The sequence below is a fragment of the Castor canadensis genome, chromosome 5, assembly GCF_047511655.1.
Source record: "Castor canadensis chromosome 5, mCasCan1.hap1v2, whole genome shotgun sequence".
In the NCBI taxonomy this organism is placed as follows: domain Eukaryota; kingdom Metazoa; phylum Chordata; class Mammalia; order Rodentia; family Castoridae; genus Castor; species Castor canadensis.
The window spans coordinates 181,105,808-181,122,309 of NC_133390.1; the positions used below are offsets into that span (position 1 = coordinate 181,105,808).

General features: G+C 57.6%; 2 protein-coding genes across 5 annotated transcripts; both read left to right on the forward strand.

Annotated features, from left to right (window-relative positions):
• Nucleotides 1–1,479: 1,479 nt before the first annotated feature.
• Nucleotides 1,480–5,304, forward strand: Mrgbp (MRG domain binding protein). The gene is made up of 5 exons (XM_020173725.2): nucleotides 1,480–1,674; nucleotides 2,414–2,535; nucleotides 3,443–3,524; nucleotides 3,852–3,926; nucleotides 4,309–5,304. Exons 1-5 carry the CDS (start codon nucleotides 1,527–1,529, stop codon nucleotides 4,494–4,496), a joined length of 615 nt encoding a protein of 204 aa, XP_020029314.1. The 5' UTR covers nucleotides 1,480–1,526; the 3' UTR covers nucleotides 4,497–5,304.
• Nucleotides 5,305–8,345: 3,041 nt separating this feature from the next.
• Ogfr (opioid growth factor receptor) lies at nucleotides 8,346–16,502 on the forward strand. 4 transcript variants are annotated; one of them, XM_020173762.2, is made up of 7 exons: nucleotides 8,346–8,550; nucleotides 10,969–11,037; nucleotides 11,590–11,668; nucleotides 12,833–12,911; nucleotides 13,754–13,820; nucleotides 14,340–14,488; nucleotides 14,982–16,502. In XM_020173762.2, the coding sequence occupies exons 1-7, from the start codon at nucleotides 8,398–8,400 to the stop codon at nucleotides 16,192–16,194; spliced, it is 1,809 nt and encodes a 602-aa protein (XP_020029351.2). In that variant the 5' UTR covers nucleotides 8,346–8,397; the 3' UTR covers nucleotides 16,195–16,502. The 4 variants fall into 4 exon arrangements, with proteins under 4 accessions (XP_020029351.2, XP_073931189.1, XP_073931190.1 ...); XM_074075088.1 differs by having other exon boundaries at nucleotides 10,974–11,037; XM_074075089.1 differs by lacking the exon at nucleotides 8,346–8,550 and adding an exon at nucleotides 8,634–10,060 and having other exon boundaries at nucleotides 10,974–11,037.

A 16,502-nucleotide genomic window follows, 5' to 3' on the forward strand; every position in this document is an offset into this window, starting at 1 on the left:
TCCAGGGAACCACCAGGAAATGAATAATGGCGCTGGCCACCATCTCCTGAGCTTTTGTGTGTGACAGCCCCAGGCTGTACTGTGTCTCCAGCCTTGCAGCTCTCAGCTGAGGTAAGACCCATGAGCTGGCCAGGTAAAGGCAGGAGGACAGGTGCCTCAGGTGTGTGTGTTGGGGGAGGGGGAGCAGGGTCAGAACCCCCAGCCATGTCACAGCTCCACTCACCAGCTGGTGACCCTGGGCCCCTTATAAAGACTCACTGGGCCACACCTCCCCCTCAGCATAGTGGAGGCATTGTGGGGACTGACCTCACTTGCTTCGCCATGCACACATGGGGTAGCTGAGGCCCTGCCCCAGACGGCTGATCACTCCGAGCCTCTGGGCCCACCAAGGAGTAGCACTTACTGCTTAGGCTCTTCCTCGTTAAGTCGGAAGCCTGGGAGAGGCTGGTGCAAGCCAGGACTTGGGTGCGGGGAAGGCACCCAGGCCAGGTGCACCCTGCAGACAGCCCTCGTCAATACCACAGGGCAATGGGATGCTGTGGTCTCACTGCAGGGAGGTGGAAGAGCCAGGAAAGAGACCTGGAAGCCTGACATGGAGCCTGCACCTACTGATTCTGAGCGGGTCTCCTGCCAGAGGACACCCTGGTGGCTTGGTCCTCCACCTGAGAGACCTGCATTTGGAGGCCATTGTGCCCAGGCTAGCCACGCCCCACCCACCCCACCCTGCAGTCAGACCAGCAGATAACACCCGCAGGAAGTCCTGCCTGTCCAGTCGCCCAAGAGGAGCAGGGGATGGGCAGCCTCAGGCTGTCAAGACTGGCAAGGGCCAGAAGCACTCAACTCAACCATCAGTGCCCGAATCCCTCCGTCCAGTGCCCAGGTCAGTGCAATCACAGCTGGTCAGAACTGCCCTGCAGTGTTGTCTGGGTTTTATTTTGAGCTTCACTGAGCTGTAAATTACAGTGTTTGAAGTATGCAGTTCAGTGGGGTTTCAACCTGAGATGGTCACAGGGCTGTGGACAGGCCTTGGCAGTCAGGACAGTTAGGGCCTTTTGCTTGCCAGGCAGGTGTTCTATCACTTAAACCACACGCCCAGCCTTTTCAAAAATTAATTTTGTTTTTCCTGGGCCAGTCTCTAACCAAGATCCTCCTATTCTGCCTCCCAAGTAGCTGGGATAACAGACATGCACCACCACCACTGGTTTGTTTTTCATATGGGGTCTCCCTAACTCTTCGCCCAGGTTGGCCTAGAACAACAGTCCTCCAGATGTCTGCCTGCAGAGTGGCTGAGATTGCAGGAATTGCAGGCGTGATTTTTCTTCATCTCAATGCAGTCTGTCTCTTACTGGGCCTTTACTCAGAGGGCGCCGCGATGCGCGCCGGAAGCCGGCCCTGCTGCGCCTGCGCACAAGCGGCGCGTAAGCCCGCGCCCAGCCGCCGAGCGCGCGCCCGCCGTCCGCGAGTGCGCCTGCGCGGAAACGGGGCCGCGCCTGCTCGCGCCGGGCGCTTGTCGCTCGCCGGCGGCCATGGGGGAGGCCGAGGTGGGCGGCGGGGGCGCCCCGGGCGACAAGGGTCCGGGAGAGGCGGCCACGAGCCCGGCGGAGGAGACGGTGGTGTGGAGCCCCGAGGTGGAGGTGTGCCTCTTCCACGCCATGCTGGGCCACAAGCCCGTCGGTGAGCGCCGGCGGCCGCGGACCCGCGTGGGGGCGGGGCGCACCAACCGTTGGGCGGGGCAGGGCGGGGCCTCCGGGGACACCCCTGTCCTCCCGCCCCGCGACCCCCATCCCTTCCCGGGACACCCCTGTCCTCCCGCCCCGCGACCCCCATCCCTTCCCGGGACACCCCTGTCCTCCCCGCCCCGCGACCCCCACCCCTTCCCGGGACACCCCTGTCCTCCCCGCCCCGCGACCCCCATCCCTTCCCGGGACACCCCTGTCCTCCCCGCCCCGCGACCCCCACCCCTTCCCGGGACACCCCTGTCCTCCCCGCCCCGCGACCCCCACCCCTTCCCGGGACACCCCTGTCCTCCCCGCCCCGCGACCCCCATCCCTTCCCGGGACACCCCTGTCCTCCCCGCCCCGCGACCCCCACCCCTTCCCGGGACACCCCTGTCCTCCCCGCCCCGCGACCCCCACCCCTTCCCGGGACACCCCTGTCCTCCCCGCCCCGCGACCCCCACCCCTTCCGGGACACCCCTGTCCTCGCCACCCCGCGACCCCCACCCCTTCCGGTACACTCCTGTCCTCCCTGCCCTGAGACCCACTCCCAGGACACCCCTGCCCTGCCTGCCCTTTTGGCTCCCTACCCACACACCCTTGCCCCATGCCAATGAGGCACCCCAGCTTCCTTTGACATTCTGCTCCCTGTCACACTCCCAGCCCTAGTTTGAACACACCTGCCCCCCTCCTCACAGGAGTGAATCGACACTTCCATATGATTTGCATCCGGGACAAGTTCAGCCAGAATATTGGACGACAGGTCCCATCCAAGGTCATCTGGGACCATCTGAGCACTATGTATGACATGCAGGCACTGGTGAGCTGGACCCCTGCCCACCCAGTGTTGGGGAGCAGCAGGCAAACAAGCCCCACTCTGTTTTCCCAAGGTCAGACCCAACTGCAGGAGAGGGTTCCTCTCACCACCAGGGTCTGCTGGGCAGAGCAGCAGGTGGGCCTCCTCATCAGGACAAGTCTTTAAACCAGAGAGCTTAAGTAGTATTGCAGAAAGCACAAACTACTGATAGTAGCCGGCCACTTTTTTCAAGGACACTACTTTAGACTGGGCAGTCAGCAGAAGTCTCCAGGGAGACAAGTAGAAGCTGAGGTCCCTAGGAGGAGCATCTGCCACAGGGACAAGTGGAGGGTGCAGAGGCCCAGGCCCCTGGCCATTGTCAGTCTGTCAGGAGCCCCAGAAGTGCTCTAGGTGGAAAGACCTTATCCAAGGCACCCTAAGTGGCGGCCTCTGAGGGAGCCAGGCAGATGGAGTCCCCATCTGCATGGAGCTGAAAGTTCTTGCTGTCTGAGGGTGGGCAGGTAACTAAGTAACCAGGGTGGGTGGGATTTGGAGGTACTTGGAGCCTTGCCTGGGGCTGTCACTGGTGATGCCCCTTGGGGAAGCACCATCTGGGGGAAAACACGGTAATAAGTGGAGCAGGCGGGTGCCAGCAGGGGCCATGTGTCCTCAGGGCCTCTCAGTTGTGCCAGCCTGGCTCTTCCCTCTGGATCCTTGCGGGTCTGGCACTAGCATGGCTCCCCTGGCCTATCTCGAGAACCCAGCCATGACGTTCTCCTGCAAGCAGGAGAAAGGAGGGTCTTCACACCAAGCCCACCCAGTCACAGCTCCAACAGTCTCTGCTGGCTGGCTGCTCCTTTACATCTTTAGTGACTTGCTGACATCACATTTTCTTTGTTTCTTAAAAATACAAAATACTGTTTGCTGTCAGCATGAGTCTGAGATTCTTCCATTCCCAAATCCGGAGAGGAACTTCGTCCTTCCAGAAGAGATCATTCAGGAGGTCCGAGAAGGTGAGACTCGGCTGAGGTCAGCCTTGGGAATAGAAAAGGCCAGACCTGGGCCAGGGTGGGGAGGTCAGGGGCCTCCAGGGAGGTATAAGGGTCCTGCGTAGGCCCTGCTCCACCTGCATGTGGGAAGTCTTGGGAACCTGCAGGATGGGGGAGGATTTTGCTGAAGAGCAGTTTCATGATGGATGCCGTCTTGTGACGGATGCCATCTCGTGATGGACGCCGAGGCCTGTGTGGGCAGCGAGAGTCAGAAGCAGTCCTGGCCCGACCGTCCCCCAGCGCTGGCCACCACCGTGGGTTTCCAGTGAACGTCAGCTGTCTCCTCCACAGGAAAAGTGGTCATTGAAGAGGAAATGAAAGAGGAGATGAAGGAAGATGTGGACCCCCACAACGGGGCTGATGATGGTAAGTGTGGAGCACAGCAATCCATGTCCCCACCCCAGAAGCCTCCCTCACACAGGCAGTGGTCACGGGTCGTAGTGTCGCAGGACCAAGAATTTAGTTAAAAGCACACCTCAGGCAGGTGGAGTCCTGATAGATAGTGTCCCTGTGCAGGAATTCAGTGCTCAGCCTTCCCTCACTTGACATTGGCCAAGCCTGGAGCCTGGGACCCTGAGGCTCTCTCAGTTGGGAGGCCCTCACCAGAACCAGGCCCATGATTAAGGGCTCCTTGTAGAGGAGGAAGCCTATTGGGTTCAGAGGATCATGTTTAGACTCTCATTTTCTGACTGAACAGGGAGATGCAGTGATTGTGTTCTGTTTTCAGCCAAATTATTTTGTTTCTCAGTTTTTTCATCTTCAGGGAGCTTGGGGAAGGCAATAGAAAAATCCAGCAAAGACAAAGAGAAGAACTCCTCAGACTTGGGGTGCAAAGAAGGGGCGGACAAGCGGAAGCGCAGCCGGGTCACAGACAAAGTCCTGACCGCAAACAGCAACCCTTCCAGCCCCAGTGCTGCCAAGCGGCGCCGAACATAGACCTCAGCCCCAGGTGGCAGCATGTTCTGATGCTGCAAGCCCCTGCTGCCTATCCTCAGTCCCAAGTGAATGTGGTTGTCCAGCAGGGATGGCTGGGGGGGCTTCCGCCATGTTGTCAGACATCAGGGGGCCTAATGGGATGGACCCGTGCAGATGGTGAGGCCCTGAGTCCACCTTCTGTCTTCTTCTGGCTGGCTCACCTGTGCCCATGCTGCATGGAGGGGAGCCAGAGGCATGGAGCCAGAACACCAAGAGTCAGCAAGCAATAAAACACCGTCCTCACTGTCAGAAGGAGCCAGTCTCCTAGGCACCCGCTCTTTGCATCTGCTTGTCCCTCTCCAAGGCGGCCTTTTGTGCTGACATCAGGAGAGCGCGGCTTTGGACCTCATGCCACACCCCACAGCTCTGGTGGCCTCCCTCCCGACCTGGGAAGCAGAACTGGATATTTGCCTCATTCACTTGTACTGTAATGATGTATATATTATGGTTGGTATTTCATTATTTAATTTTTAAGAAACATATTTTACTAGTGTTTTATATGAGAAAAAGTACTGCAGAAGTTAACCCTGTGTTGTATTTTTTCTGAGCTGTTTTGTTTTAAGATATCAACCACCGAGATATTTTTTGCTCAGTTTTTATATGCCAGATACAGAGAATTTGTAGTGGTTATTTTTGTAATTCTAGTAACTTGCAAAAAAGACCAAATGAGAAGGTGGAGGGACAGCCCAGCCATCAGGCTGACGAGGCGGTGGCCCAGAGCTGGTTGAAGTTTGCTTTCATTTGCAGAACATTAAAGCACAGAAATCAACCTGGAGTTGTGTGGTTCTCATACCAAGTAAGGAAGCTTTTTTCTGCAGAAGAAAGTTTTGTTTTCCAAGATTCAAAACTGAAGAGCTCACTTAGATGATGTGTTAACATCACTTGATACAGTGTACAAACAAACAGTAACAGGTCCAGATTGGTTACTTTGTTAAAGGTGACAAGCACTTCCCTGCTGCCTGCTGAGCTGCATTCAACCAAGGCGGCTGTCTGTGTCCTTCAGGATGATGAGCAGACATGCTTTGCTCTGTCCTGGCAGACTTCACACCCTCATCTTGACTTCTTGACCCTACCTTGGGACTGAACACCATCCCCCTACCCGCCCGAACCCCGCCCTCTGCAGGGTTCCCCAGCTGTGAGATGGCACCGCGTCAGGGCCCAGGGTGATCTTTGCCAGCCATCATTCCCTGGCAGGGCACAGACCAGATCCAAATTCCCAGCACAGGAAGAGCATCTTGTGTGGACACCAGTGAGCTCACCTGGAAGGCACTTGGTCTCCTGGCCTGCCCAGCCCCAGGGGAGACCAGCTGCATGCGGGACCCTTTGGGCCCTTCTGTAGAGTTGGCAGATCCACACCTTGTCAGTAACACCCTGCCTGGTGGAGTGGGGTAGAAAACAGTCCTGCTCTCTCTGAGATGAGGTCCCACACAACCTTGCTCACGCCACATACTCAGACCGGGAGCAGTGCCGTGAGGAAGAGGCAGAGAGGAAGTGAGTTTGGCATTGCATTGAGTTTGCGGAACCAGCTTGGGTGCCCTCCCCTCACCCTGGCTGAGGGAAGGGTGTGGTCTCTCCACTGCTTTGTGGTCTCTTAAGGCCAGCCCTCGCTTGATGCACTCTGGGCTAGTCCCACTGCTGGAGTCATGATCTGTGACAGAAGCCTGGCCTCGAGTCCAGAGCTAGGAGGGAAAATGGAGAGCAGATGGTGACCCTGAAGGGGCCCACCCTCTTCAGTCAGCCCCACTTCTAAAATCCCATCTGAAACAGCATCTTCAGGGACTCAGCATGCAGGGAAAGCTTGGTCAGTGAGTTGGCACAGCTCCTGTGTTTTCACATTTTACTGCACTTCTAGGAGCCAGTCTACCCCCACAGCCCCAGCGTCCTGCGGTTCTGGCAGCCCTCCCCCACAAGAGGCCCACAGAGCTAAACAGATGAGCAGCCCTCTGGGTTCTTCAGCCCTTACGGCTAACATGAGCTTCTCACTGTCCCTGTGGGAGCTCCAGGTCATACTCTGCTGGCATGTAAGCAAGACCCCAGGGCGACATGACCTGGACTCCTGTGGGGCACATGCCCTTTCCAGGCCTAGGGCAGAACCTGGAACTCTGGGTGAATATGCACCCTACCAGTAATGTCCTGGTGAAGCGACCAAAGTGCCCGGCACAAGGACAAGAATCCCTGCTGACTGCAGAGCAAAGGAACCAGGTTTTGCAACAACACACACTTGAAGTTTTAAAAGTGGCTGTTGATGCTGAGACTGGAGACGCTTTGTGCCAAGGACTCCCAGTTCCATAAGGACACCTGCTCAGCAGATCACAGACAGTTTCTCCACGGGGTGGGAGTCCAGTTAAGGCTCATTCAGGAAGGTGTGGTTGCACCACTCCCAGTCTGGTCTCAGGGCTTCCAAGGAGGGAGAATGGGCTGTGCTGCTCCCCAAGCAGAGAGTAAATGCTGAATGGTAGCAAGTTGCAGAACAAGGGAGGGCACCCTTGGGCCAAATAACATGACTGCAACTGGTTTTGCCTGAAGGAAGTGCTCAGACATTTCTAACCTGAGCCCATTTCAAGCTTCTGCAAGACTCAACCATGAGCAACACCCACCTGCGTGTGCAGGTGACTCCTTTCCTGCATGACTGCAACAAGGGCAGCAAAGCCGCCAGGAACACAGAGCCAGTTGGGTCCACTGAACCCAGAGGACGCTCAGGGAAGGGGCGCCCATCACAAAGCTCCCTAGAAAGGGCTCTGCACATCTGTGCATAAAGCAACTGAAGGGACACAGTATGGCTGCATTTGCAAAACACAGCTTGTGCCATGCCTTGAAGCAACTCTGGCAATGTGGTTCTGTAGCCCTTGTGCTGGCAGCACTAGCAGTGGACGCTGTCCCCTGTGAGCAGTATCATCAGCACACTGCATGCTTGTCCTTCTGTTTTCTGCGGCAGTGGAGAGGAAGCCTGCCCACCCAAGTGCTCCCAGGTCAGCCAAACCCTGAGAGCTGTCCCCAGGACCAAGTTCAGAATGGGTCTCCTCACCTATCCTGGAATTATAACCAGGTCCCAGCTGTAAATCACGTGACAAGGTCAGGACGGTGGTCACAGTCTGCAGTGGTCCACCCCTCCTGAGGCCTGGGACTGTTCCTTCGCATGCTCCTGGAAACCTGCCCCAGCCATGGTGAGAGGACAACTTGCAGAACTGTCTGGAGCTCCATAATAGCTTCAGGGATTCACTACCGTCCTTTAAAAAGTGAGGTGATGTAGACATAGATTCCCGCCAGGAGAGATTGTCCCTGTGAGTTACTAAAGGTTGACAGGCCAACAAGGATTAGAGACCAGCACTCAGAAAGGCCTTAGGGCTAGCAGTGGGGAAGGAGATCCCCCACTACCACGGATGGCATCCTCGGGGGGGGGGGGGAAGGCATATTTTCAGGAGGGGGTTTCTCTGCGGTCAGGTGTACTGCAAGGAAGTGAAACCTGCCGGGGTAGGGCCTGGAGGGTGGTCTCTGGGGGGAATGGACAGACATCCCCCGTGGATAACCTCCACAGGTTGTCCTTTAGGGAGACACCCTCCCTGAGGTCATCCGCGTCGGGGGTGGGGATATTCCGAGGGGCACCGTCCTAGACGGATCCCCTCCTTCTCGGGGGGCGTCCTCGGGGCGTGTGGAAGGCGTCCGAGGTCAGGCGGCAGGGCCGGCCGGGCATCCCGGGCGGCGCGGGGCGGGGCGGGGCGGTCCGTTGTCCCGCGAGGACCCTCGGGCGCGCGGCCGCGGGCGGGGCGCACGGGCGGGGCCTGGAGCCGCCCCCGCCCCGCCCCCGCGCTTCCTCCTCTTTCACTTTCGCTTCCGCCACGAGCGGGTCCCGCCGCCGCCGAGCATGGACGATCCGGACTGCGACTCCACCTGGGAGGACGATGAGGACGCGGAGGACGGCGAGGACGGCCTGGCGGGGGACGCGGGCGACGCGGAGGACGAGGACGGGGGCGCGGACGCGGAGGGGACGCGGGCGGCGCGGCCCGGCGCGCTCCAGGTGCGGCCCGGGCGGAGCGGGAAGGGCCGCGTCGGAAGGGAAGACCCCCGGCCTCGAGCGCCCGGACCCCCGGGACCCCCCGGACCCCCGAGGCCCGGCCTGAGGCCGCCCCCAGCGCCGAGGCCCGGCCGGGGTCCGAGTGGGTGACGTCAGAGCCGCCGCCCGGAACAGGGTCCTGTGTGGGTGACGTCAGAGCCGCGTCCCTGAGGGCGGCGACCGTGCGTGGCTGGCAGTTTCCTCGGGGATGCCTTGGGCACATCCTGACTAACCTCGGTCCCATCCCACCTCCACCCCTTCCGCCTCTGGGCCCCGCCACCTCCGTCAGCCCCTCACCTCTTGGTGGCTCCCCCGCCCCGGGCGCGAGGCTGGACGGAGCCTCTTCACCGGTACCTAGCCCTCCCCCTGGCTCGGGCGCCGGGGCCCCACGGGGTCCCCGTGTTGAGTGCCACACCCGCCGAGCGAGGCAGGGGCTGAGCCTTGCTGGGTGACCTGCTTGAAGCCGGCACCAGCTGTCAGTCAGCGCCCTCGTTGCATTTGCTGACACCTGCTCCTGTCTTTCCAGGGGCTACTTTTGTTGGCAGTGATTGGTTGCCGGCAGTCACGGGCATCCAGTCTGTACAGCGCTGTGATGTCCTGGTTCCACCTATGGTTCCAAGTGTGGTAGAGCGACTGGAACTGGGGACTAAGGTCCCTGGGATGGCTTCTCCCCATTACTAAGAACATTGGTTTCTGGTTGATCGTGGTGATCTGGAGTTGTCAGGGAGCGTGGCTGGAGAATCTGGAGGAACACTTGGACCTGCCTGGAAGTTCAGTGCTGCCCTCTGCCTCTCAGCACACCTGCAGGACTTTGAAATGGGGGAGTCAGTTTGGGCAGGGGCAGGGTCACAGGGAGGGCGCAGGCTCTGCCCTGGTTCCTTGTGCCCACCAGGTGAGCTCTGATGTGAGATGATCCTTGCTCACTGAAGTTCTTGGGCCACACTCCTTAACATGTGCCTGTGACCTTTGATCTTTTCTGCCTCCTGCCTGGAAAGTTTCTGTCCTTCCACAGAACCCCAAGCCCCTCCTCCCCTGCAGATCCCCTGGACTCTCCAAAGCTGCTCTGCATGTGATCCTGAAGAGACTGTTTTGCTTTGTCTGGGTTTGCCTCACAAGGCTGGCCCTGCCCTGAGCTGTGTGTCTAGTCCCTACTGGCCAGGAAAAGTGGAAGCTCAGGGGATAGGGCTGGCCTCGTCTGAGTTTCAGTTTCTGTCCACTAGTCAGGCAGAGGAAAGGCTAGACCCAAGCTGTAGTCAGAGCGCCTTAGGCATAAGGGAAGGAGAGGCTCAGAGTTGGGGGTGTGGGGCTGACCTCCTGCCTCATTTAGTGCTCCTGCAGTCCCAAGACTCAGTTGCTTTCTGGGCAGAACAAGCTATTTCTGTATGCGCTGTTTACCCAGGACTCCATCTTCCAGCAGCCATCCTGCCCAACTGGTCCCAACCGTGCACCCTTCTCTGCTCGTAAATAGAATAAGGTTAGGACTGAGTTCCCTGGCACCCTTGTCAGGGTTTCCTCTGATCCTGCCCTGGAGCCCATGGTACTTGGCCTGCAGAGAAGGAGGATGAAGGGGAAGAGGGCATCAAGGAGCCCCTGGTCTTGCTGAAAAGACAGCCTCAGGCAGGGCTGGAGGGGCAGCCCCCATCACATCTGGCCAATGAGGAGCGCAGGGAAAGGGCCTCATTCATTCATTCATCAGATCTGGCCAGAAGTATCTGGGTCCCCTCCTGGGACTGTAGGTTGCAAAGTGGCTGCCCTTAGGAAAGTGGCCTGGTTACACATTAGTGCACAGTGTAAGAGGAAGTACTGTGGGATTTAGAGACCTGGGGGGAAGTAATGGTCTGAGATCAGAGTGAGAGTAACCAGCTAATCTGGGGCTTGGAACTAAGAGGGTGTCCAAACCTCCTCTTAATGGGAGGACACAGATGGCCTGGCTAGGCTACCCTGAAGTGGAAGCCTGGATTCCTGAGAAGGGCAGGAATATGGTAGGCCTCAACTCTGGCTGCTGGGAATCCCCTCAAAAAACTGAGGGTTTGGAAGCAAGAACCATGAAAAATGTGTGTGTGGGTGTGTGTGTGTGTATACAAGTGTTTGGTACTAGGGTTTGAACTCAGGGCCTACACCTTGAGCAATTCCACCAGCCCTTTTTTGGTGATGGATATTTTCAAGATAGGGTCTGACAAACTATTTCCCTAGGCTGGTTTCAAACCACAATCCTCCTGATCTCTGCCTTCTGAGTATCTAGGATTGCAGGAATGAGCCACCAGCACCCAGCACACTTACCCTTCTTAAAGACAGCTCATTGACCACTGTGGGGTCCTCACCAGAGTGGAGGTTCACCCGAGAGGCTCCACAGGAGTCTTATCCTGTTTCTTCTTTTCCTAGTCCAGGATGACAGGGTCCCGCAACTGGCGAGCCATGCAGGACATGTGCAGGTACCGGCACCACTACCCGGTAAGTACCTGCAGCCCACCTGGAGACCCAGAACCCTCCTGTCAGCCCTCTTCTGAAACAGAATGTCCTTGTTCTACTGGAAACCCATCTTGGACCACAGTGCTGGGGTGTGCCCCTTGTCCTGATGTGGCTCCCGATGTCTGCTCTTCCCCAGTCATGGTGTGATGCAGTTAGTTGTCCTGCTTCTCTGAGCCTCAGTGCCCACCTTCTGACACAGATGTGCAGTTCAGTGCACGCTCCATACCAGGGCTCCCCCGCCTGGTGCTACCGGCCTCCTTGGGGTGGGATCGTCCTCAGCCCTTGTCGTCTACACCCATGAAACTCAGACAGTGCCAGGCTCCCTTGAGGATACAGAGCAAGGCTGAGCCCTGAGCCTGCTCTTGCCAGCAGAGGAGCCACACTAGGCTTCCAGGTCTTGGACCAGCCTCAGTAGGTGCAGAGGCTTGCAGATGCATCCCACCCCCATCCCTCAGAATGTGTGAGTCTGAGGGGCCCTAAGAGGCGGCCTGTTTCCAACGAGACCCTGACTACTCCCTTTCTCTGGCTCTCCAGGATTTGGTAGATGGAGACTGCAATGGTGACATGGCCAACCTAAGTTTCTACAAAAATGAGATCTGCTTCCAGCCAAATGGTACCTACCCTCAAGCTACCAGCAGCTCTGTTCTTGGATAGGCCACCTGTCTGGGGTTTGATCTGTGCCCCACATTCTGACCTTGACTTTCAGATGGCCCCACAGTGCCCCCTAGTGGCGGCCAAGATAATTGGGCCAGAGTAAGCCTTTGAGACCTTTCTAACCACAGGGTCTCTGTCCCAACTGCACAGTTCTGCAGCATTGCAAACTAACGAGCAAAGGATGGTTTGGGTTTTTGTTTGTTTGCTTTGTTTTGTTTTGTTTTTGCAGTACTGGGGCTTGAACTCAGGGCCTTCACCTTGAGCCACTCCACCAGCCCAATTTTTTGTCATAGGGTTTTTCGAGATAGGGTCTCGCAAACTATTTACCTAGGCTGGCTTCAAACTGCAAGTCTCCTGATCTCTGCCTCCTGAGTAGCTAGGGTTACAGGCGTGAGCCACCGGCACTGGCTAAAGGATGGCTTTTATGTTTCTAAGTGGTTGAATAAAAAGTAATGTTTTGTAACCTAAAACTTATATGAAATTAAGTAATATATTATTGGCATTCACTCACACTCATACATTTGCCAGGTTGCTTTCTCACTTGCCACCCCATGTGGGGTTTTTTTTGTTTCGGTTTTTGGTTTTGGGGTTTTTTTGGTAGTACTGGGGTTTTAACTCAGAACCTCACACTTGCTAGGCAGGTACTCTACCACTTGAGCCATGCCCCAGGCCCAGCCTAAGGTATTTGCTGCCTGCCTTTCACAGACACAGGCCTGACCTGCTCTAGACTTTGTACCAGGGTTGGGTTCTGCTGCAGGTTCTATTTGAAAACAGAGTTCCATGATTAAAAGGCTGTTTTCAGGGATACAAGGAGACCCCTCTTTCTGCAGAGGCAGGGCTGAGTCTAGGACTACGAATTCTTTCCTGGGAGGCTTCCTGGGCTCCCCCTTTAGTTTGCCCTTAGTCAGCAGTGAGGGTCTGTTTTCCACACTGTAGACAAGAATCTGGGACACAAAGTGTGGCTTTATATCAGAGGAAGTATGGACAGCTTTGTTGAATCCTAAGAACGCTAGAGGTCCTAAAGGAATTGAAGAGGGGCACTGGGGACACTTTGACAAAAGTCTGTCCCCTGAGCCCTGTCAAGGTGGCCTCCACAGCTGACTTGTCCCCACGGTGCTCCCAGGGTGTTTCATTGAAGACATTCTTCAGCACTGGAAGGATAACTATGACATTCTTGAGGACAATCACTCCTACATCCAGTGGTGAGTGGCTGGAGTAGGGGGGGTCCCGGGGAGGAGAGGAGGAGCAGGGCACCCAGGCAGCAGTCTCGGGCCATATGCTGCCTTCCCCTGCTTCAGGGTGCGCACTGAGCACTCTGTCTCTCTTGGAAGCCAGTGTGCACCCCCATGGGCTCTGCAGAGGCGGTGACCACTGAGGGAAGCCTTGGGCCCATCCCACAGTGTTAGCTCTTTAGCAGCCTCTGCAGTTGGGAGCTGAAACAACCCGGGAAGACAGGAAATATCACCCACCTGCTTGGTGGGGGAGGATGTGTGGGCCTGCCAGCTGGGAGGTACAACTGGGGCTGGGCTATGCCTGACTTGGGCCATGGTGGGGTTCCAAGTCAGGCCTGGGTAAGATGCCACATGGCAACCTCGGATGCAGTGACATTGCCCAGTAAGTGCAGTGTGCCTTGCTAAAGAACAGCCCCCTGGACAGCTCATGTGAGCCTCCTGGCATGGGTGCAGCACAGAAATGATGCTGAGTGCTAATGATGAGAGAGAAGGAAGTTTGAAAGTATGGGAGGGAAAACCCTGCCCTTCTTCTCCCCCCCCCACCCCCAAAGGGTGGCAGGCAAAGGTGAGTGACTTTCTGCCACTTGACCCACTGAGTGTGCAGACTGGGCTCCAGTTAGCCACACTCACCTGTCCTGGGCCTTCCTCTGCCACCCTTGCCCCTTTCCTTTGTGTATTATGGAAGACCAACCAGCTTCTCTTAGAGTTAAGACATAAGCCCCAGAGGCCACCCAGCCAGCATGAGTCTGAGGGCTGGGAGCCAGCCCCTGATCACTACAGGTCTTCCTCCCTCTCCCTCTCCCTCCTCACAGGCTCTTTCCTCTGCGGGAGCCAGGAGTAAACTGGCATGCCAAGCCCCTCACACTCAGGGAGGTGGAGGTGAGCTCCCATTGGGCCAGATTGGGGAAATGGAAAGGCCTAAAGAGAAAGTTGTACCTGACAGCAGGTGTCTGTATGCCTCGGAAGGCACAGGGGCCAAAAGAGCCTCCTCATTAATGCTCTTCCCTGCAAAGTGGTTCTCACCCAGCCATGGTGTACTGCGGCATCTGGAAATTTGACTCTCCAGGGCTGTTGTCACCTGTCCAGGAGTCAGAGGGAGGCCCTGGGAGATGGAGTGGTGGCAATAAGGAACAGGAGGGGCTTGGGCAGCAAGGAATGTGTAAAGCAGGCACACAAAGGGGGCAGCCTTCCCACCACTCTGTGACTTTGGCTCTGGTAAAGCAGAGGCTCAGAGGATAGCAGGAGATGTGTTTGCGTGTCTCTTGTCATTTTACTCTGAGAAGTTGAGTTAGGACCTGAAGGAGGTATCAGTAACCCCATGTCCTGTGGCCACCCTGAGGCTTCCCAGGAACAATGGTCCAAGGAGGGCAGCTTGAGCTCCCTGGGGGTGTTTTCCAGGCGTTCAAAAGCTCCACGGAGGTCAGAGAGCGACTTGTCCGGGCCTATGAGCTCATGCTAGGCTTCTACGGGATCCGACTGGAGGACCAGGACACAGGTGCGGTGAGCCGAGCACAGAACTACCAGCAGCGCTTCAGGAATCTGAACTGGTGAGGACCGGCCTCCTGCCCACATACTAGTATCTAAGGGAGCCCCTCTGCCCCTCCAGATGAAGGTGGGGGAGTGGAGAAGGGGTGGGGTGGGGTTGGTGCTACATACAAAGCAGGTCAAAAGTCTCTGAGTCAGGATGCAGGCTTTGAGCACCCTCTCCTGGCTTGCAGGGCAGGGGTGGCACCACCTGCCAGGGTTGCAAATCTGTTGAGGAAACTGCTTCCTTGCCTGGGTGGAGTCAGTCCTATGGGGAACAGAGCAGGAACAGTCTGCAGACTGCACCCCGTGCTGCCGCTGTGTTCCTACCTCTGATCTCCTCCAGCCAGCGCCTCCCCAAAGGCGGGTCACAGACTGGGGCAGCTCCTCTCGGGACACTCCCACCCACAGGTCCAGGGGTCCGCGACACAGGGGATGGGAGGGTCTTGGAAGTTCTTGGCGGAGCTGGCTGAATGTGCACCCCCAGGCCCAGCTCACCTGACCTCCCTCCCACAGTCACAGCCACAACAACCTGCGCATCACACGTATCCTGAAGTCACTGGGCGAGCTCGGCCTAGACCACTACCAGGCGCCTCTGGCACGCTTCTTCTTGGAGGAGACCCTGGTGCGGGGCGAGCTGCTCGGTGTGCGTCAGAGCGCCCTGGACTACTTCCTGTTTGCAGTGCGCTCCCGGCACCAGCGCCGGGAGCTTGTGCACTTCGCGTGGGAGCACTTCCAGCCCCGCAGCAAGTTCGTCTGGGGGCCCCACGACAAGCTGCGGAGGTTCACGCCCCACGCCATGCCCCGGCCACTGGGGGGCTCTGAGCAGGTAGAAGGGGATGAGGCCCCCAGGGACCCCCTCCAGGACACCCAGGGTCAGATCTGTGGGCCTGAGAAGGACCCACGTGGGGACAGTGTGGTGGCCAAGGGTCCCCAGTTGCTGAGTGCAGAGCACCAGGATGCAGGGTCCCTGGTAGAGCACCAGGAGGATGAGGCTGAGCCCCTGAGCGCCAAAGAAAGCAAGAAGAGGAAGTTGGAGGGAAACAAGCGGGAGCAGGCCCCAGGAGAGCTGGGCACCGAGGGCACCTCAGAGGTGGAGAAGATTGCTCTGAACCTGGAGGGCTGTGCCCTCAGCCCATGCAGCCAGGATTCTGGGGAGGCTGAACAGCCCTGCCCCCCACCCCCAGGGGCTGGAGTGTCAGATGAAGTGAGGAAGAGGAGGAAGGTGGAGGAGGGTACCAGGGACACAGAGGCAGCCAATGACAGCCCCCAGATGTCAGCCCCTGCTCTGTCCTCTGCCCCATCAGCGAGCCCTGAGGCCCAAAAGGGCGGGGATGGGCAAAAGGAGGACCCAGAAAATCCCAATGGAGTAGAGGAGGACACAGAAAGTCCCAATGGAATAGAGGAGGACACAGAAAGTCCCAGTGGAGTAGAGGAGGACACAGAAAGTCCCAATGGAGTAGAGGAGGACACAGAAAGTCCCAATGGAGTAGAGGAGGACACAGAAAGTCCCAATGGAGTAGAGGAGGACGTAGAAAGTCCCAATGGAGTAGAGGAGGACCCGGAAAGTCCCAATGGAGTAGAGGACTCAGAAAGCCAGGTGGGGCCAGAGCAGGTTGCCCCTGATAGCCCATTGGAAGACCATAGCCCTGATGTCACAGAAAGCTCAGTGGATGAGTCTGGGGAGGCAGCAGAGCCAGGGTCTTCTGCCAAACCCAGCAAGCCTTAGTTAGGGTGAGTTTGCTGGCCCTGCCCAGCCTGCTGCATGGGGACCTGGTCCTGGAGCCCTGTGACTGGCTCTCCTCGGTGCCCAGCAGTGTTGGCCTCTCCCTGGTGGTCACTGCAGTGGCCACCAGAAGGACCGAGGCCCTGCCCTCAGGGAAGGCCGAGGCCTTCAGAACCCTCCTTACCTCACTGCATCCCCCGCTGCCCTCTGAGCCCATGTTTGTGAATAGATCCTTAAGGGTCTGGGGGAGGGGGTCTTTTCTTAGTCTGGTGCCAAGTGAGGCCTTTTCTGAATAAACTCATTTGACTTTG

Coding starts and splice junctions, on each gene's coding strand:
- Mrgbp (XM_020173725.2), top strand. CDS start 1,527: ATGGGGGAGGCCGAGGTGGGCGGCGGGGGCGCCCCGGGCGACAAGGGT. Junction 2,536..3,442: donor TGTATGACATGCAGGCACTG/GTGAGCTGGACC, acceptor GTTTGCTGTCAG/CATGAGTCTGAGATTCTTCC. Junction 3,525..3,851: donor CATTCAGGAGGTCCGAGAAG/GTGAGACTCGGC, acceptor TCTCCTCCACAG/GAAAAGTGGTCATTGAAGAG.
- Ogfr (XM_020173762.2), top strand. CDS start 8,398: ATGGACGATCCGGACTGCGACTCCACCTGGGAGGACGATGAGGACGCG. Junction 8,551..10,968: donor CGCGGCCCGGCGCGCTCCAG/GTGCGGCCCGGG, acceptor TTCTTTTCCTAG/TCCAGGATGACAGGGTCCCG. Junction 14,489..14,981: donor CGCTTCAGGAATCTGAACTG/GTGAGGACCGGC, acceptor TCCCTCCCACAG/TCACAGCCACAACAACCTGC.